At 40.4% G+C, this 21,654-nt stretch overlaps 1 protein-coding gene across 1 annotated transcript in view; it reads left to right on the top strand.

Annotated features, from left to right (window-relative positions):
• The window catches only part of LOC136871971 (carboxypeptidase N subunit 2), a 182,317-nt gene that overhangs the window by 33,046 nt on the left and 127,617 nt on the right, over nucleotides 1-21,654 (top strand). The window contains exons 3-4 of the mRNA XM_068227156.1: nucleotides 7,326-7,428; nucleotides 18,060-18,211. Of these exons, the coding sequence (XP_068083257.1) occupies nucleotides 7,326-7,428; nucleotides 18,060-18,211 (255 nt within the window). The remainder of the gene's footprint in view (nucleotides 1-7,325; nucleotides 7,429-18,059; nucleotides 18,212-21,654) is intronic.

Consider the following 21,654-nt stretch of genomic DNA (forward strand, 5'->3'; position numbering starts at 1 on the left):
CATTCCCCATTACTTCCAGTATGTTTGGGAACACACTGTATAGACAAACCCAAAGAGCAAGTCAATGAGCTAGTGGAATTAACCAGACTACGTACCTACTACGCTGGCGTAGCGGGGGGAGAGGTGATACTCCACGTGGTCCGTCCCAGGTGTAGGGTAGGGGGGATCTGACCGGCTTGCCGGCTGACTTGAGGGAAATAAAATAGCTCTCGCGGACCAAATTCACAACCCCCTGTGGGTGGGGGACGCAGACGAACAATACACCCACGGTATCCCCTGCTTGTCGTAAGAGGCTACTAAAAGGGGCGGCCAAGGGATGATCGAATTAGAACCATGAGACTACTTGTAATTAGTACCATCACGCGGGGAACGCCATGAGTCGCATTTACTTGCGATTAGTACCACTATGTTAGTTACACAATAGGTCTGTGATTAGTAGCAACAGAGTGTGAATCAGGATGGGGTTTTACAGTACCCGTGATTAGTATCACTACATGCGGAACACCATGGGCTATCGTTGCCTGTAATTAGTACCACTATATGAGCGACACCATGGGTCTGCATTTCTATGTGAGGAACACCACGGGACAGTCCGAGTTCCTGTGATTAGTACACCTGTGTGAGGAACACCGTGGCTTTGCGTTGCCTGTAAGTGGCGCCGCAATGTGAGAAACACAACAGGTCAGTGTTACACGTGCGTATTACATTACCTGTGAATAGTATCATATGTTGAATACCGCGAGTTTACGCTACTCTTGATTAGTACCGCAACATGACAAATGCCATGGTTCTGCTTTAATAGCGATAAGTACCATTATGAGGGGCCAATGACCAGGATTTTGGACCCCTTTAGGCAACAAGCACCATCGATTCAGAATAGTGCATTAGGAACAGTTCCTTGGTTGGTAATACTATTGTTTTACGGTAGGTTCTGGGAATGTGGGGCATTGCTGGTCGGATCCACTGATTGTTTCAAATTCATAATCATCCATTCATTCTTGGTCATCACGTTTTAACTTCTGGTCAGTGGATGTTTATGGAATTTTAAATTGGCATTACATTTCATCTCATTTCTTACTATTAGGGGCCGATGACCTTAGATGTTAGACCCCTTTAAACAACAAGCACCATCATCATCATCATCATCACCATCGAATTAACCAGATACGATTTTAGTTTCTGGGTCGGCTGGGAATGGAACTCAGGTTCCTCTGAATAGAAGGCAGTTATCCAGTCCATTCACAAAGGACAAGTCACCGAGCTAGAGAAATTAACCACGTTCGACTTTTGTCCCTGGCCCGGCTGAAAATGGAACTCCAGTTCCTCTGATCAGTACATTTATATACATATTTATTTATTTATTTATTTATTTATTTATTTATTTATTTATTTATTTATTTATTTATTTATTTATTTTAGTTATTCATTTAATTTATTTTATTTATTTATGTATTAATCAATTTATTTATCTAATTTATTTATTTATAATGGTATGCGTTTAATTGGTTTAAGAGACTGTTGTTCATAAGGAAAGCTGGAGGATGGGATACTCCGCTGAGAAAGGGGTGTTTAACGTGTTTTTAATATACTTACTACATCTCAGCTGAAAGCGCCGCGATCCGACTCGTGAAACTTGCGTACTCAAGGCATGAGCTTAAAGAATTAAGAGATGCAGTCTTTCTAAGACGCTACTGGCGTTATTTTAATAAAATCGATTGGTGAAGTGACACATAATTATATACTCCATTGATTTTTCTTCCACTTTAGATTCCTTTTCCAAGTTCATATTTTAGAGAAGTGCATGTCATTTGAGGTATGCTACTGAAGCGAGGAAAATTATTTCCAAGATTGAAAATACCTTCACCTCAAGGTACGCCAGTCAGCCGATAAATTGAAGATATAAGTAATAACTCATGTTTCTTTGGATGGAAGAAATTGAAAGTAGTATTTAGTTTCTTTAACAGTTTAGTAAACGTGCAATCACACTAAATTACTAGAGAGGGCACGGACACACTTAGAATTGTATTGTGTTTGATCGAAGTGCCTAATCGACGCATGAGATAATTATAAATCTTCATTTTAACTAAAAATTGTAGTTTAAATACCAATTTACAGTTACATATAATATTAAAATTGTAGTTTTTTCTTTTTACAATTCGCTTTATGTCGCACCGACACAGTTAGGTCTTATGACGACGATGGGATAGGAATGGGAAGTAATAGATCGTGACCATAATTAAAGTACAGTCCCAGCATTTGCCTGGTGTGAAAATAGGGAACCACGGAAAACCATCTTAAGGGCTGACAATAGTGGGGTTCGAACCCAACTATCTCCCGACCCAAACTGAGATAATAGTACGAACTTTCATTCCAAAAGACAACATATATTCAAAAATATTATAGAGATTTTTCGGGGAAGAAGCAGGTGATCAGCCGCGCGTGACAATGCTGACGTAACCATAAAGCCGCGGAAAAATGAGCAAGTGTCGCTTTGGCAATTACATCTACGTGAAGAAGAGGTAAAGCATGGGACTGTTTAATGGTTATAATTTACACCTCTTCCCGCCCTCAATGGCTAGTCTTTCATTCTTGGTTGGTTGTCCAAAGAGTGGACCTGCGTTCGGCTATGTAACATCGAAGTGTACTTATTTTCACATCAGAGTGTACTTGAGAAATATATTTACAGCTAAGAAATGTGAAATAACTTAGATGGTTTCTTGGATGTGTACTTTCGATACTGGTACTTATAAATTTTAAGCAGAAATTCGGAAATCTAAATGAGAACTGAAGGAACTCATACGAATTGTGTAAAATTTGTAACATAAAAGTGTTAAGAGTGAATTTCAAACACTACTTCAATACTTTTAATAAGTTTCAAGTAACAGAGCACGTTTTGTAAGGACCTAGCGTCGTATTATTACAGCTCATAAACTTCTGTAGGAAGCGACGAGTGTTTAATTTTTGTCTGACTGGATAGAAGATGATTTGGCCCAGGTTTTGGTTGGCACTTCTGATATCCGTCCTTTCCATTAGTTGCAAGCGAAGAAACAGTGTTACGAACAAAAATGCCGCAGGTAACAGTAAACTTGCTTTTTATGACATCAGGCGATGATTACCTGAATGGCTTGTAGGACAGTCTTTTCTAAAGTAATTCAGTGCGTGGACGAGAATTGTTCGTGTGGAGGATTATCTATTGGTTGTGGATTCGATGCAACATAGTGTATATATGTAAACCTGTATTAATATATAAGTTACGTGAAACTCGATGAGAAAATCCAGAGGCAAAGCATGGCAGGAAGCTGTATTTTGAAAACAGTGGTAATTATCACCCTGAAACAAGTGTAGAAAAAGTGGTAAAAAGAGAAGAAGAAGAAAAAGTAAGCCGTTGGGACTGCCAGTTTTGAAACATGGCCGGGGTTAACTCGACAGCAACAAAAAGATGATTTTTATTATGTGTAATTAGCATGTACTATTTGGTCTCCTTAACATTGTAAATGGCCAGTGTCACCATCAGTACGTGCGTGTGAATTTGTAAGGAAGTGCCATAGTAAAACTAATGCCCGTGTGAAAAATTTCGTGCGTATTTTCATACGTTGCTTGTGTTATATTGTCTATGTTCACGTTTCCTGTTAAACAAGTTTGTTGAGAGTTCGGTTTTGTGAAGTTACATCAATTATAAATGTCCTGCGTATCATTTGGGCTAGCTGAATTCCGTACCTGAGAAGCAAAAGAGCTTATATCCATTTTGTTTATTTTACACTATAAGCTAAAAACAGTAACTGGCTGCACATTTATGCCAATTGCTCATTGTACAAATGCGGTAGAATTGTAAGTGTTTTATATATATTTATTCAGCATAAGACATATTTATAAAGATGTTAAATAAACACATAGTCATAAAATCCAATCTAAATTTTCTTGGGAATACCGTGAAAATGGACTTACGCATTTTTTCTTCTTAATTCCTTATTAAACTTCTGGATGTTTTAAAAGTAAGTGAATTGGTAAATAACATTTTGTAATATCAATTTATATCTGTTCTGTAGCTAAATAAACAAGAAAAAATAATATAGCACACACACAAAACTTAATAAGTAATAATTATCACATTGAGAACATTTTCACTATTTTTTCTCTTCATTTCCACATTATTTTTGTCACTGAAGTTCTGTGTAAGATAATTATTGTAATTAATTACACTTTCTCGAATGAAATGTTCTCCAGAAAATTTTAAATTACTTCTGTAGAAGTATCAATCATCGGTAGGATATTCGTCGTCTTCTCCATAAGGGAGATCACTGTAAAATATACTCTACTGCCGTTGAATGCGCTGAGTTAACGTTTGCAGGTCCGTGTATTTTGCTGACCTAATGGGTTTGGTGCGACTTCGTACAGTCGGAATTTCCTTTGGTAACAGGAGAGCATTTCTACGATGTCTTATGATATCAATTTCTTATTGATCGGCGTAGATTTCCCTCTTCGATCACATGTAAATAATAATAATAATAATAATAATAATAATAATAAATAATATTTGCTTTACGTTCCACTAACTACTGTTTTACGGTTTTCGGAGACGCCGGGGTGCCGGAATTTAGTCTCGCAGGAGTTCTCTTACGTGCCAGTAAATCTACAGACACGAGGCTGACGTATTTTAGCACCTTCAAATACCACCGGACCACATGTAAATACACCGTTCATATTTTTGTACATAGAAACCCTGACAAACTTGTCAGTGACACATCGTATTCCAAAACATAATTTTACGCACAGGGATTATTTCATGTTTTATTTTCCAATGTATAGAGTTTTGACATGCTTCTTCTCTCTGTAGAACTACGCATTTCTTTACGAGTTCTATGTCTATCTCTTGGAACTTCCTTCACCAAGGTTCCTATTATCTCTGACATATCTGTCCCAAGAACTAGACTAGCAATATGCGATACATGTAGTGGAAGCATAGAAGCTAAGTTTAATGTCGATAAATAGCACTAAAACTGTAATAATAACGACAATTAAAATATTAATAATAATACAGCACCGGGCGAGTTGGCCGCGCGGTTAGGAGCGCGCAGCTGTGAGCTTGCATCCGGGAGATAGTGGGTTCGAATCCCGCTGTCGGCAGCCCTGAAGATGGTTTTTCGTGGTTTCCCATTTTTACACCAGGCAAATTGATGGTCCTATACCTTCATTAAGACCACGGCCGCTTCCTTCCGATTCCTAGCCCTTTCCTATCCCATCGTCGTCATAAGACCTATCAGTGTCGGTGCGACGTAAAGCAAGTAGCAAAAGAAAAAGTAATAGCCTAAAAGAGCATATGTTAATGGGATCTAATTTTAATCAGTTAAAGTATTAGTTCATTCTATACATCGAAGTTGGTGATAGGGGTGTAACTCCACAAAGCATAGTCGTAACAAAATGTAGACTAGTACGGAACTTTTCAGTAAGAAACATAAATATATTTATCTCTCATTTCTCATGCTTGCTTCAGAGCAAGTTATAATATCATTCCCTCCTGAAAAACTATTCATTTTGCGTATGTTCATTCACCGAAGTCTGACGAAACGTTTAACTTCTTGTGGCTTAGAATATTTTAAGTCCCAGTCCGACTCCTTGGCTGAATGGTCAGCGTTGGGGCCTTCGGTTCGGAGGGTCCCGGCTTCGATCCTTGGCCGGGATGGGGATTTTAATCACTTGTGATTAATTCTTCTGGCTTGGGAAATGGGTGCCTGCGCTTTTGTCTCAACACCTTCCTCTTCATACTCGGACCACACACCACACTACCAAACACCACAGAAACACGTAGGCCTAATAATGATTACGTTCCTCCATATATGGTTGGCGTCCGGAAAGGTATCCGGCTGTAAAACAGGGCCAAACCCATATGTGCGACACTGCTGGAACCCACCACCCCACGGGTATAAGAAAAGTGACGGAAGAAGAAGAATAACTGGTTTAACGTCACACTTCCTACTTTTACGGTTTTCGGAGACGGCGAGGTGCCATTATTTTGTCCCATAAGTGTTCGTTTACTTGCCGGTAAATGTACCGGCACAAGGCTGACATACTTGAGTACCTTAAAATACAACTGAAACTTGAGTTGATAAAGCAAGCAGTATACCTTCTGAGCCACTTACATTGGCAGAATATGATACGTATGCTGTTACAATTTTCGAGTGATATTTATTTCCATTCAAATCGAGTTTCAACATATTAGGTGGTGTTACGTAAATATAGTACGTGTTGAAGACATGTTAAGTACAGAACAAAAATGGCCAACCGCACACCATTGGGATTTCAGAACCCACAACCTCCCGATTTCACGTCGGTTGCTTTACCATTGAGCTATGGTGCTTAGGTCATGTTTCTTTTCTGTTGGAAGGGATCAAATCTACAGGTCTGGTACTACTGCCATCACACTGTAGAGAGCATGCAAGTCGCCAGTTGTGGGCCAAGTCAATGAATGTTGAATTTTTACGACCCATTGTAATCAAAATGGCAGTAGTAGCAGACCTGTAACTTTGATCACTTCCAACAGAAAAAAACATGACCTATGCCACCATAGATCTATGGTAAAGCAACCGACGTGAAATCGGGAGGTTGTGAGCTCGGATTCCACTGGTGTCCGGTTGGTCGTTTTTTGTTCTGTACTTATTATTTGTCCACCGTCCGACTCATTGGCTGAATGGTCAGCGTACTGGCCTTCGGTTCAGAGGGTCCCGGGTTCGATTCCTGGCCGGGTCGGGGATTTTAACCTTCATTGGTTAATTCCAATGGCCCGGGGGCTGGGTGTTTGTGCTGTGTCCAACATCCCTGCAACTCACACACCACACATTACACTATCCTCCACCACAATAACACGCAGTTACCTACACAAGGCAGATGTCGCCCACCCTCATCGGAGGGTCTGCCTACAAGGGCTGCACTCGGCCAGAAATAGCCACACGAAATTATATTTGTCCACCACGTACTGTACGTACGTAACAAGACCTAATAGACTGAAAGTCGATTTCTATTACAATGCGGTCGTGAAAATTAAATATTCATATTTATTTCCCTTAAATCCATTGAACCTTGCACCGAACCTAGGGCTTAAGTATACTATCGTACGAAAATCAGAATTTTCATCATCTACACCTTGTTTCCTAGTTTCTCGAATGAACAAATCCTTTATTAGTAGGACCTGAATTGGCCAACGCCGAGTCAGAAGCAATTCACACGCCCCAGTAAATTAGTAATTAGAACCGGTCAGCGCTGTGGCAGTTACAGCACCCCACTTCCCACATTGAACAACACGTGGCTTTTGCTAGGTTGTGACTGTGCAGGTTTCTTTAATGAGGAAATTGTCAATAAACAACATCGCGTGCTCTCCGTCCTCACAGTTCAGTCTACTCTCCTGTCCAGTAGCACTCAGAATACTACCTACAGGTAAGCAGTAAGCAACGGTGATTTAATAGTTACCGTGTACCAAACGAGAGATTAGCTTCTACGTCTTTATCTTCCCCGGACCGAGCTCGATAGCTGCAGTCGCTTAAGTGCGGCCAGTATCCAGTATTCGGGAGATAGTGGGTTCGAACCCCACTGTCGGCAGCCCTGAAGATGGTTTTCCGTGGTTTCCCATTTTCACACCAGGCAAATGCTGGGGCTGTACCCTAATTAAGCCCACGGCGGCTTCCTTCCCATTCCTAGCCCTTTCCTCTCCCATCGTCGCCATAAGACCTATCTGTGTCGGTGCGACGTAAAGCCACTATAAAAGAATCTTCCCCGGAACAGCAAGATTATATGTCATTCTTACTAGCTGTATGTAAATGTGAATGTTTCTTGCACCATTCTTTTATTTGTTGGGAAATCGTCAAGTTTAAAGCTCAATATTTATTTATTTATTTATTTATTTATTTATTTATTTATTTATTTATTTATTTATTTATTTATTTAATGATGAACGTGACAGTCTTTCGCCCAATTACAGTGTTTACAATATACAGAATACTAACAAACAAAATACAAACTGAAGAATGTAATGAACTACCCAATTTAGATTTGATATTCCAAACAAGATAAATTTGGAAATAAAATAAAAAATGTACAGTTATTATAATAAATTATTTTTACAGTGGTGCGTAATACAAAGTAACACATTTAGTTATGAAGTTAAATTATACGAACAGTCTTAGAAAAGATAGTACAAGAAAAATACATGGCACAGTATGCAAAAGAATACTCACAGAAGAGAAATAAAGTGTTTAATTTATAGGTAACTAGCTTTAGTACCCGGCATTGTCCGGATAGTTTTTGAATGTTTACCCTCAAAATTTGTATTATTTATTAATTATGTGTGAAGTGATTTTTATAATTCAATATTGAGACGTTGAGTGATATTTTACGATCTATTATGTCATTTCAAAGTTATGTGTATGTGTTCGATTTCAAGTTTTAGAATATTTCATTTTTGAGCAAAACTTTATCCTCGTGGAATCCCGAATTGACTGAGAAGTATCTAAAAAGTAAAGTGATAATTGTATGTATTTACCCCTCACGCTCTAGATCACGACTGTCATTAAGGCTGTCACCTATCTGCCTTGCGAACCCAAAATCTGTGCATTCAGCACTAACCTCGGTCATTTTAGACTACAGTATTTACTTTCCACCCGATCTCAACACTCGTCCCAATGGAGGCTGAACGTGGATTTAAACGGTATCCAGAGTGTTATAATTCAACTCAGCGACACAAAAATATTGGATTCGACATCAATATCAGTTATTTTCCATTATTTTACTTGCTTTTGAAATGCCTCTTTCTAAGTATGTACAAATATGGAAAACAGACACGTTTATATTTTGTAATTATGAAAAACAGTGCTATTTTGTGAATTAAGTTAAATTTGAAAAAGTTTATTCAAGTGATTTGGGATATAGATAAATGATAGATAAATGTCTTTATTGGCGTAGTTAAGGCCATTGGGCCTTCTCTTACACTAAACCAATTAGTATACATTAAAGTCATAAGTAATACTACTGTAATTAATACTAGAAGACACAATTAAAACACAATCAAAATAGAACTGAAATAAAATTTCACCACAGTAGGACATACATATAACAGCAATAATAATAATAATAATAATAATAATAATAATAATAATAATAATAATAATAATAATAATAATAATAATAATAATAATAATAATAATAATAATAGCTAGTAATGATATTGTAGTAGTACGATCACTGAAAGGCCGGAAATTCACAGGTCACTCGCATCCTGTTATACCTCTTAACGCTCTTTTAAATGACACTGTAGTTTGTATTCCTCTGACGTCGTCCGGTAAACGATTCCATTCTCGTGCGGCAAACACCGAGAATGAGCTGTTATATGCGGCAGTTCGATGGTGAGGGATGATGAGCAGGTTGGATGTTTGAGCCCTTGTATGTCTGTCATGAACATTTGAGAAGTAATGGAAACGTGAAGAAAGGTAAGATGGGGAAGATGTAGTAAGAACTCGATGGAGGAGAGACAAAGTATGATGGTTACGACGAACATGAAGTTGCGACCACTCTAAGTTTAGGAAAGATGGTGACACGTGGTCATATTTTCTTAAATTGCATATATATCTCACACATGCATTTTGAGCGCGCTGTAGCCTTAGGGAAAATTGCGGCCTCACATCATTGAAAACAACATCACAATAGTCAAAACAATATTTTTAGAATTTCAATCTCCTGCAAAAGCACATATATTTTTCGGCTGTCCCACTTGTGAGTATGCAACATTCTTAAGTGACCATATAAAAAGCATGGGTTTTCCAAATTTAATCCACACAATTAAAGCGATTGATTTTCTGTCTTGCTGATGGTCATTAAGAATGCAAGGCTAACGGGGAACTGCAGTCTTTTGAAATGAAATGGCATGTCAGTGGGAATCATGGGAACACATGGCTCGTAGTCACTTTTTCTTTAGTGCTCCGCTGGTAGATCTACCAATTGATGCACGTTTAGGAGACATGATTACTTTGACGGAGAAAATAACAGCAACTGCAGCAAAAGCAACAATATTGTAAACTATATGTTTTTAAATGTAATAGAGCACAGTTTACAATCTGCGTACAAATAAATTATGTACCTTTTAATAGTTTTTAATTATTGCTCCGCTGGTGGCTCTACCAATTACCCCAATTTTGTTTTGCCATTATTAACATGGAAACCACAAAGATGATGGGCACTCTACTTTCTGTTCACGGCGTTGCCTAGGTCACAGAGACTGCCCATACTGTCAGCCATCATTAATATTGGCAATGTTGTTAATTATATATTTTTTAATATAATATAACGCAGTTTACAAGCTACACACAAATAAATTACGTACCTTTCAACAGTTTATAATTAGTTCTCTGCTGGTAGATCTACCAATTGCACCTATTTTGTTTCCCTTGCCATGAATACCATGGGAACCACGAATAAGATGTGCACTCTATTTTCTATTCACGGCGTTTCGTAGGTCACAGGGACTGCCTATACTGTCAGCCATCTTTATTTGCACGGTCATGAACCTACTTCATTAAATATGGTGTCGTGTTCCCATCTATATATATAAAATAACTTGTCCTGACTGACTGACTGACTGACTGACTGACTGACTGACTGACTGACTGACTGACTGACTGACTGACTGACTGACTGACTGACTGACTGACTGACTGATTCATCATCGCAGAGCCAAAACTACTGGACGTAAAGAAATAAAATTTTGGGGATATATTCATATTAAGATGTAGGTGCTCGCTAAGAGAGGATTTTTGGATATTCCTTCGCTAAGGGGGTGAAAAGGGGGGTGAATTTTTAAAATGAGTGTATCTATATCTCTAAACTTTAAAAGTTTACAGATGTAAAAATTGGTATTTAGAATCTTCTTTAAAAATAAGGAAACACGTATTTTTTGTTTTCAGAAAATACCAATAGGAGAGGTGAAAAAGGGTGAAAAATGGGGGAAAATGGGTTGAATGCCTTTAATCAGGATACCAGTACTTATATCTCAGAAACTGAAGATATTACAGACCTGAAAATTGGTAATTTTGATCTCTTTTAAAAATAAAGAAACACGTATTTTTTGTTTTTGAAAAATCCAATTAATACGAGGGTGAAAAGGGGGTGAATTTTTAAAATGAGTGAATCTATATCTCCAAACTTTTAAAGTTTACAGATGTAAAAAATGGTATTTAGAATCTTCATTAAAAATAAAGAAACACGTATTTTTTGTTTTTGGAAAATCGCAATAGGAGGGGTGAAAAGGGGTGAAGAAAGGGTTGAATGCCTTTAATGAGGCTACTTATATTTCAGAAACTGAAGATATTACAGACCTGAAAATTGGTGTTTGGGATCTCCTTTAAAAATAGAAACACGTATTTTTTGTTTCTGGAAAATCCAATTAACGAGGGGGTGAAAAGGGGGTAATATTTTAAAATGAGTGTATCTATATCTCAAAACATTTAAAGGTTATAGATGTGAAAATTGGTATTTAGAATCTCCTTTAAAGATAAAGAAACACGTACATTTTGTTTTCGGAAAATCCCAATAGGAAGGGTGGAAAAGGTTGAAAAATGGGTCGAATGCCTTTAATGAGTCTACTTATATTTCAGAACCTGAAGATATTACAGGCCTGAACATTGGTATTTGGGATCTCCTTTAAAAATAAAGAAAGACGTATTTTTTTGTTTTTGGAAACTCCAATTAATGGCGGTGGGTGAAAAGGGGGTGATTTTTTAAAATGAGTGTATCTATATCTCAAAACTGTTAAAGTTTATAGATGTAAAAATTGGTATTTAGAATCTCCTTCAAAAATAAAGGAACACGTATTCTTTTGTTTTCAAAAAATCCCAATAGGAAGGGTGTAAAAGGGTGAATAATTGGTTGAATGCCTTTAATGAGGCTACTTATATTTCAGAACCTGAAGATATTACAGACCTGAAAATTGGTGTTGGGATCTACTTTAAAAGTAAAGAAACACGTATTTTTTCGTTTTTGGAAAATCCAAATATTGAGGGGTGAAAAGGGGGGTGAACTTTTTAAAATGAGTGTGTCTACATCTTAAAACTTTAAAATTTACAGATGTAAAAATTGGTAGTTAGAATCTCCTCTAAGAATTAAGGAACACGTATTTTTGGTTTCCTGTAAATCCCGATAGGAGGGGTGTAAAAGGGTGAAAATGGGCTGAATGCCTTTAATAAGGATACATATATCTCAGAAACGGAAGATATTACAGAACTGAAAATTTGTATATGAGATCTTTAAAAATAAACACGTATTTTTTAGTTTTTGGAAAATCCAATTAATGGCGGTTAAACAGAAGTGACAAATTGGGGTGAATTTTTTGAAAGACTATATCTCCAGAATATCTTGGAAACGTAAAATGTTACAGACATAAAAAGTGGGTGTTTGGAATCTCCTGTAAATGTAAAGAAATATAGGTGATTTGTTTTTGGAAACTCCATTTAAGGGGAACTCAAAAGGGGTGACATTTTTAAATGAGAATTTTTACAGTATGTCTAAAAAACGTAACATGTTACAGAAGTGAAAAATGGAATTTTTTATCTCTATTAAACATAAAGAAACGTGTATTTTTAGTTTTCGGAAATACCACTTGGGTGGAGGGGGGGGTAAAGTTTCTAAAAATGGTGTTGAATTCCTTTAATTATGCTAGTGATATCTCAAAAATGAAGATGTTACAGACGTGAAGTTTGATATTTGCAATCTGCTTTAAAAGTAAAGAAACACGTATTCTTGGAAAATCCATGAAGGGGGGGGGGGGTGAAAGATTTGAAAAATTAGTTGACTTAATAGTATGAGAATACATACATCTAATAAAAACTAAAGTTGTTACAGATGTGAAAATTCGTATTTGGATCTCCTTTAAAAACAAAGAAAAACGCGTTTGGGGGGGGGGAAGCCATCTTGGGGGGCGGGAGTGTAAAGGAGTTGAAATCCTTCCATGAGGACACATAAATCAAAAACTGAAGAAGTTAGAGTCGTGATAATTGGTATTTAGAAGATCCTTTACTATTAAAGAAACAAGTATTTTTTGCGGGAAAATTCACTTAGGGGGGGGGGGGGGGAGTAGTGTAAAATGAAGTTAAAAAAGTAAATTATTTTTATAGGGATACTTATCTCTCAAAACTGAAGGTAATAGACGTGAACATTGGTGTTTGGAATCTCCTTTAAACATAAAGAAACACGCCTTCTTTTAATTTTTTTTGGGGGGGTGAGGGGTGGCGGTAAATAAACTTAACGGCGGTGGGGTGTAAAAGGAGGTGAGACCAATTGATTTTACTGTACTTAATGTACTTATAAGGATCCTCCGTTGCTCAGACGGCAACGCGCCGGCCTCTCACAGCTGGGTCCCGTGGTTCAAATCACGGTCACTCCATGTGACATTCGTGCTGGACAAAACGGAGGCGGGACAGGTTTTTCTCCGGATACTCCGGTTTTCCCTGTCATCATTCACCCCAGCAATATATAATAATAATAATAATAATAATAATAATAATAATAATAATAATAATAATAATAATAATAATAATAATGTTCCGGACCGTCGTCAAATGTGCGGACCGCGCTGGAAACGGCTCCTGGACGGGTAATGACTAAGAATGCAGTCCGGCCGCGGATTCAGTGCCGCCAAGGCACCCAATATGACACCACGCCGGATCTCCTGAAGGATTTTATCCATATTAAAAATGATTATAGGAAAAGATGGCAAAGATTTACGGACCCAGCTGACCGGGAGGAATACCTGAGCCTAGCCCGGGAAGTACGAAATCGATTGCTGGAAAGGAAGATTGAAAAATGTAAGGAAACGTGCCGTATTCTAATAGAAAACGAGTCAGATCGGGAATTTTGGTGGATTCTCGCTGAAAACGAGTCAGATCGCGAATTTCGGCGGATTATATATCTAAAACAATAAGCATTCAATTATAAATTTCAGTAAAATACCGTAGCGAAGCACGGGTATCTTGCTAGTCCTCCTATATACAGCATTTCTTACCGCAATATCATGATACAGAGTAAGTCGTCGCCTAGCGACAGTCTGTCCACCAAGTCGATCCTATCTTGGTGCAGCTTTGAAACTAAGTTAATTACATAAAATTATTCATCATAATAATGCTATGCATTGGATTTTGTTCAAACCACTTTCCAAACCCTCTCAGAAGTAATAAGAATTAATAGTGAAAATTTCAGCGAAATCGGTCCAGTAGTTTTTGAATCCAATCGAGACAAAGAAGCAAATATTCATTTTTATATATTGGAATACTAGAGGATTTAAAAACTGTATCACATGCAAATTCAAAATTGTTTTGATTCATAGAAAAGATATCCGCACTATACAGGTATTTAATTTATTATAAAGTTTTAGAATTTTATTAAGAAGGAGAATGAAGATATCGTTTCTCACAGGTAAGATCAATATAAAAACACGGCGTGACTTCATCAAACACCATATTTCTGTCTTCACTACTCTTAATTTTTACGTCGCTTTTTCCACACCCTTGTGGAGTCCAGGCTGTGATGTGTCTCGCATGTGTGTATCTGACCTGTTTTACGACTGGATGTCATTTCTAACCTCCACTATATGTGGAGCGTTCTTCACCACTTCTGCACTAGTTTCAACTGGTAAAATTGTTAAAAAAGCTGTCAGAATTAAGTTACATAAAACTTGACGAAGGTGATATTAACGTTGATGTCGTACGTAGGCGACTACATTATTAGAGCAAAAGAATGATCCATTGCATATAACTGAACACTTGAAGGGACACTCCAGTACCCTGTAGGTCTGCATCTAGCTTGGATGCAAGTTGTGATATGAGTGAGCGTGGAAGAATAGAGATTTCTTATGGTATCCTGCGGCATATCTGTCGGTATTTGTTACAACTGGTCCTCCAGACCGTGCAACCTCGGAAGCTACTGAATTTGGTGCCTCAGATAGTGTCAGATATCATCAATGGGCGACATATCTGGTGACAAGACAGGCCACGCAAGCACGGTAATGTTACGGAGGCATTGGTATGATATCCTTGCTGTGTGCGGCCGAACATTGACCTGCTGAAAAAATACCCCTGAATGCCCTGCCATAGAGGTCAATACGTGAGACTGCTGGATGTCTCGAGTATATAGCTGTGCTCGCGATGTCCCTTTTTCACTACTAGAGGTGAGCGACTCTCCAATACGATGACCCCGTACATAGACCAGCACACTAGCAGTCCTGGCGATGAGTCGCGCCACATCAGTACAGGACTGAAGCACCCACTTCAAGGCCTCCAGACACGAACACGGCCATCATCAGTGCACAGTGAGAACATGCATCGGTCACTAAGGATAACCTGTTTCCAGTACGCAGCAATCAAGTATCTCAATCACGATGCCATTGTAAGCGGAAGCAATGGTCGGTGGGTGTTAATGGCAGGACACGAAATGGGTTTGCTGAGGCTAAACTGTAATCAGTAATTTGGAAAGATATCGGGGCCTGTTTGTCAGTCGAGGCTGTCCTGAGACCAATTGCCACGTGTGCGTGCTCTCACGCATACGCTGGTATTAACACGCTATAACAGTGGTCAGAACGGCCCGAATGAGGGCGATTCTTCGATACGACCATCCATCTAACGTCATACTAACCAGACAGGTTGTGGGTGGATGGAAAAATCCCAGCACTCTAAAGGAAGCGGCCGTGGCCATCCTTTTCTTCTCCTTCTTTCTGGCCTTACCCAAATTGAGGTTGGTACTATGTATTGATGAAATCCATGACCACAGCCGGATGCCTTTTCGGACACCAACACTACGTGGAGAGACGTGTTCACTATTATGCGTTTCTGTGGTGGCTGGTGGCGTGTTGTGTAAATGAAGATATGTATTGAGACAAACACAAACACAGTCCCAGAGCTAGAGGAATTAACAAGACGTGGTTAAAATATGCGACCTGGTCGAAAATCCATCCTGGGACACTATGAACCGAAAGCTTCTACACTGATCATTCAACCAAGGAGCAGTCACTGTACATTCTAATTATGTATCAAGAAGAGGAAGAAGACTCAGAAAAATCAACTATCACCATATCGAGATGTTCAACCAAAGATACACTTGGGTTTACATTTATATTTCGCATGGATAGAGTAAATTAAATACTTTAGTTTACTTTAGTGTCATGAATCACAATGGCTGATGGCTAAGTGGTAGGTATCTCCAGTGACTTCTGACCAAAGACACCTCGGTATCATTTCTGGACAAATTGGGTGAGCTTTTTCGAAATCAGCTTCGTTTTCTGTACAAAACTGGAGACCACTATTAAAAATTACACAAAGCTACAAGCTTACACATTATTTAACTTTGGTGCTGGAACTGAGTGTCTAACGGGAAGTATAATTTAGGCAACCATTCTATTTCAAGCCGGCCCCGTGGTGTAGGGGCAGCGTGCCTGCCTCTCGCTCGGAGGATCCGGGTTCGATTTCCGGCCAGATCAGGGATTTTTCTCTCGACCTGAGGGCTTGTTCGAGGTCCACTCAGCCTACGTGATTAGAGTTGAGAAGCTATCTGACAGTGAGATGGCGGCTTCGGTCTCGAAAGCCCAGAATAACGGCCGAGAGGATGCGTCGTGCTGACCACACGGCCCTTCGTAATCTGTCAGCCTTCGGGCTGAGCAGCGGTCGCTAAAGCCCTTTCAAGGGCGTTAAGTGCCGTAAGGCTTGGTTTGGTTTTTGGTTATTCTCTCTCAACAAATAATTATCACCACCCCCACCACCGCACCTTTGGCTCATGGAATTAATTAACCTGTTACTCATCTTAAGTGGGGGCTGAGGGAACCTCAGGGCTTACATACCTCTCCAGAAGAGGAAGTCTCAGGAATCGAACTCATACTCTTCCAGTTGAACCTTGATTACGAATCCCCATACTCCCACCCAGACCAGCTATACCTAAGGGTTTACTGCCATTATGTTGTAATCCTGTTGACAGCCACGTCGTGGAGTTTATGTTTGGGGCATGGTGAATTACTTGGTGTTGGCTCATCCTGGCCAGTCTCTTGATCTGGTTCATCCATCGCAATAGTACACGTCGTCTGAATCTTCGACCGTCGACTTTACCCTGCATGGTTTACTAAAATTCATTTTTCAATCTGTATTAAAAAGGGTATATTAGAATGAAGTTCATCACAAGAGCGAAGCCATTGGTCACTCGGTGATACGTTATAAACCCTCAAAGGTATAAGAATTCTGCACAAGGACTGGAATGTACTGACGAAAGATATTTTTATATATAACCACATTATAGAAAGCATACTTTGCGGGCTGCTTATTCAACTGGACTCAGGGATAAATTCTTCTCGCTTGAATTCAAACTCTTTTTAGTACGAATAATCACTCGTACTCAATTACGAATAATTCTACTTACCACACCCCGAATCAGACTTTCGGACATTTGGAACTGTCAGTTCACGAAGTAATTTATTAGTAGTATCACTTCGACTAAACCAAACGAAACCCCATGGCACTACAGCCCTTGAAGGGCCTTGCCTACCAAGCGACCGCTGCTCAGCCCGAAGGCCTGCAGGTTACGAGGTGTCGTGTGGTCAGCACGACTAATCCTCTCGGCCGTTTTTCTTGGCTTTCAAGACCGGGGCCGCTATCTCACCGTCAGATAGCTCCTCAATTCTAATCACGTGGGCTGAGTGGACCTCGAACCAGCTCTCAGGTCCAGGTAAAAATCCCTGACATGGCCGGGAATCAAACCCGGGGCCTCCGGGTAAGAGGCAGGCACGCTACTCCTACACCACGGGACCGGCATCACTTAGACTAGTGAATGTCATATTATTCCTATGTAGATAAAAGTTTCCTCTAAAAATTTACATACAGAATTATAGGCAATTATCAGAAATTTTGGTGATAGACATATGCACGACGGTGAATGAATATCCAGGCCCAATTTAACAATTCCAAATGCCATGAGCAGTGTAAATATAATATTAGCTGCGAAAATGATATATATGATTGGTTTGTATTGGACAAATTTTTGTGTTTTTCTAGGAGAATGATCCCACTGTTTCTTCTCATATGGCTAACAGTATGTACACCTGTCCTGGGAGCCGGACAGTGCAGTAATCCTGCTATCTGCGATGCGATCTTGGAGGAACGTCTAGCCAAACTAGGAAGACGTCTTAAAGCACTGGAACAGCCAGGTAAGTATATCGAAATTACGGGGCAGTTTAATTATCCTCTAATTGGCATTATCTTACGATTTTCCCCTATTTTCAATTTATAGGAAGTACGTCAACCTTGGAATCAGTGCTTTGTGTACAGCCTTGGATGTAATTTTGTGCTAGTATTGGCAGAGAAAGGGTGTGATGCTCGGCGACATCGCCACTGCCTTCTTACTAAATGGGTTACGATTCGAATCCTAACCAATGCAATCAAATTCCACGTTCTTGTGATTCGGATTCCACGTAAGGAATGAATGGAAAATCAAAGGCTATAATCATGAAATTAACAGTCACGTATGACAGCAAGTCGTCCGACCCCGCGGTGTAGGAGGCAACGCGTCCGCCTTTCACCCGGCGGCCCCGAGTTCGATTCCTGGGTGGGTCGGGGTTATTTAATTGTAATGATTAATATTTCTGGCCTTCGGACTGGGTGTTTATGTCGTCCTTAAGGTTCCTTTCCTCACATTCAACACTCTACACTTCCGCAACAACACTTACACGCAGGTTCCTATCATATGGTGAAAGTTTTTTTTTTTTTTTTTTTTGCTAGGGGCTTTACGTCGCACCGACACAGATAGGTCTTATGGCGACGATGGGATAGGGAATGCCTAGGAGTTGGAAGGAAGCGGCCGTGGCCTTAATTAAGGTACAGCCCCAGCATTTGCCTGGTGTGAAAATGGGGAACCACGGAAAACCATCTTCAGGGCTGCCGATAGTGGGATTCGAACCTACTATCTCCCGGATGCAAGCTCACAGCCGCGCGCCTCTACGCGCACGGCCAACTCGCCCGGTATGGTGCAAGTAGTGGCAAAAGATCTTCAGAGGTCGACGCCACGAACAAATATCATTAAAAAATGACAGCAAGTCTGTTGCTGTTAAAATGTGCGTTTGAAAAGAAGAGTTTGATTATATTTTACACATAGAACTGTTATTAGATCGAAATTAAGGGGGAATACTTAACTATTTTTGTTCAAGTACGCATCTGTTGGGTTAGATACTGTGTTTGATCCTCGTTCCGTTTCTCATAACTACTGTATACAAGAACACGGGTAGTCAGTGCGGTGTTGTCGAGTTGAACTCCTTTCCTCGAGCTAAATTACAGCGCTATAATTTCCTTTTGTCCACCTCTGTGGTGTAGTGGTTAGTGTGATTAGCTGCCATCCCCGGAGGCCCGGGTTCGGTTCCCTGCTCTGCCACGAAATTTGAAAAGTGGTACGAGGGCTGGAACGGGGTTTACGCAGCCTCAGGAGGTCAACTGAGTAGAGGTGGGTTCGGTTATCACCTCAGCCATCCTGGAAGTGGTTTTCCGTGGTTTTCCAGTTCTCCTCCAGGCAAATGCCGGGATGGTACCTCAATTAAGTCCACGGCCGCTCCCTTCCCCCTTCCTTGTCTAACCCTTCCAATCTTCCCATCCCCCCGCAAGGCCCCTGCTCAGAATAGCATGTGAGGCCGCCTTGGGGACGTACTGGTCGTCCTCCCCAGTTGTATCCCCCGACCCAGAGTCTGAAGCTCCAGGACACTGCCCTTGAGGCGGGAGAGTTGGGATCCCTCGCTGAGTCTGAGGGAAAAACCGACCCTGGATTTTAAACAGATAATGAAGAAGAAGAAGAAGAAGAATATAATTTCCTTTTAACCTGCAAATCATTGGGATTATGTTTAAGTCATCAACCCATAGATTACTTTGATATAGCAATTATTATTAGAATACTCAGCCATTGTCAGTTTATGCTTTTTCTGAAACAAATACAGTGCATGGCAAAACAAACAGTATTGTAATTACAAGCATGCTCTGAGCATCACTGTAACATGCAAGGTAATCGACGGCAACACGTAAGTAACTGCTTCGGTAGATCTTGTCTTCAAAATTCGAACTCTCACGTCTTGCGCATTGTTTATAACGGCCCTGCAGATTGTCGATCATATTGAAAACAAGGTTGCTTCAAGTACACAAACAATGATTGTATCTTCTCTTGTAATTCGGAAACATTCCTGGGTGGGTCCTCTGATCGTAAAAAAGGATATTTTTAGCATGTCCCTTGTGTATGCATCTGGCAGCGTGAGATCCAGGAAGATCAAGCGATCTCCAAAGTGTTGTTCCAGGAGGACAAGTGAACCGCTTACGGCGTTGACAATAGCTCCACAGTCGTTGCAGTGGCGAATTTATGGAGACATTCGATACTGTTTTATGTTCAGAGCATGTTTGTAATGTTAATACTGTTTTTTTGCTAGTTTAACGTCGCAATAACACATTGAAGATTTTCGGCTACGATACGATGAGAAGGGATTAATTAAGGCACAGCCGCAGATTTTTCCTGATGTGAAAATGGGACACCATGGAAAACCGTATTCAGGGCTGCTGACGGTGGAATTCGAATTCACCGTCTCCCATACGCAAGCTCACAGCTACGCGACCTCAACCGTATACCCAGCTCTGTATTGTTTGTTTCACTGCTACTGCTACTACACAACTTGTTATTCCGTTCTTGAATTGAACGGCGAGCCTCCTAGACGGTTACGCCATCTCTCGGGCTAGAGAGGTTTTATGCCGTGAAGATGATGTTCGGGGAAGGTGAAGATGTTGGCGGCCGTGGCCTATACCAGGAACTGTCCCGGCATTCGCCATACTACAGGAAACCTCAGAAAACCATTCTCTGGACAGACGACGGTGGGGATCAGTCCCTCTCCGTCTCGCGAATGCAGAGCCGTGGGTACCGGTAAGGCGAAGCTCACTACTACTACTAAATTAGCTGCCTCTGTGGATCCGAGGTAGAGTGTCGGCCTCCGGATCCCAAGATAGCGGGTTCAAACCCGGCAGAGGTAGTCGGATTTTTGAAGGGCGGAAAAAAGTCCATTCGACACTCCATGTCGTACGATGTCGGCATGTAAAAGATCTCTGGTGATACATTTGGTATTTACCCGACAAAATTAATTAAATCTCAGCCATAGACGCCCAAGAGAGATCCGGTTTGCTCTGTCTGCCATCTAACGGACCTAGAGTAAAACGGAACGTCGAAATTGACGAGCAGACAGCCAGATGGCGTCAAATCGAAATGTCTGCACATGGTAGCTGAGGCCATACATCATCATCATCATCATCATCATCTGTTTACCCTCCAGGTTCGGTTTTTCCCTCGGACTTAGCGAGGGATCCCACCTCTACCGCCTCAAGGGCAGTGTCCTGGAGCTTCAGACTCTTGGTCGGGGGATACAACTGGGGAGTATGACCTGTACCTCGCCCAGGCGGCCTCACCTGCTATGCTGAACAGGGGCCTTGTGGAGGGATGGGAAGATTGGAAGGGATAGGCAAGGAAGAGGGAAGGAAGCGGCCGTGGCCTTAAGTTAGGTACCATCCCGGCATTCGCCTGGAGGAGAAGTGGGAAACCACGGAAAAACACTTCCAGGATGGCTGAGGTGGGAATCGA

Source organism: Anabrus simplex, chromosome 1 (genome assembly GCF_040414725.1).
Source record: "Anabrus simplex isolate iqAnaSimp1 chromosome 1, ASM4041472v1, whole genome shotgun sequence".
In the NCBI taxonomy this organism is placed as follows: domain Eukaryota; kingdom Metazoa; phylum Arthropoda; class Insecta; order Orthoptera; family Tettigoniidae; genus Anabrus; species Anabrus simplex.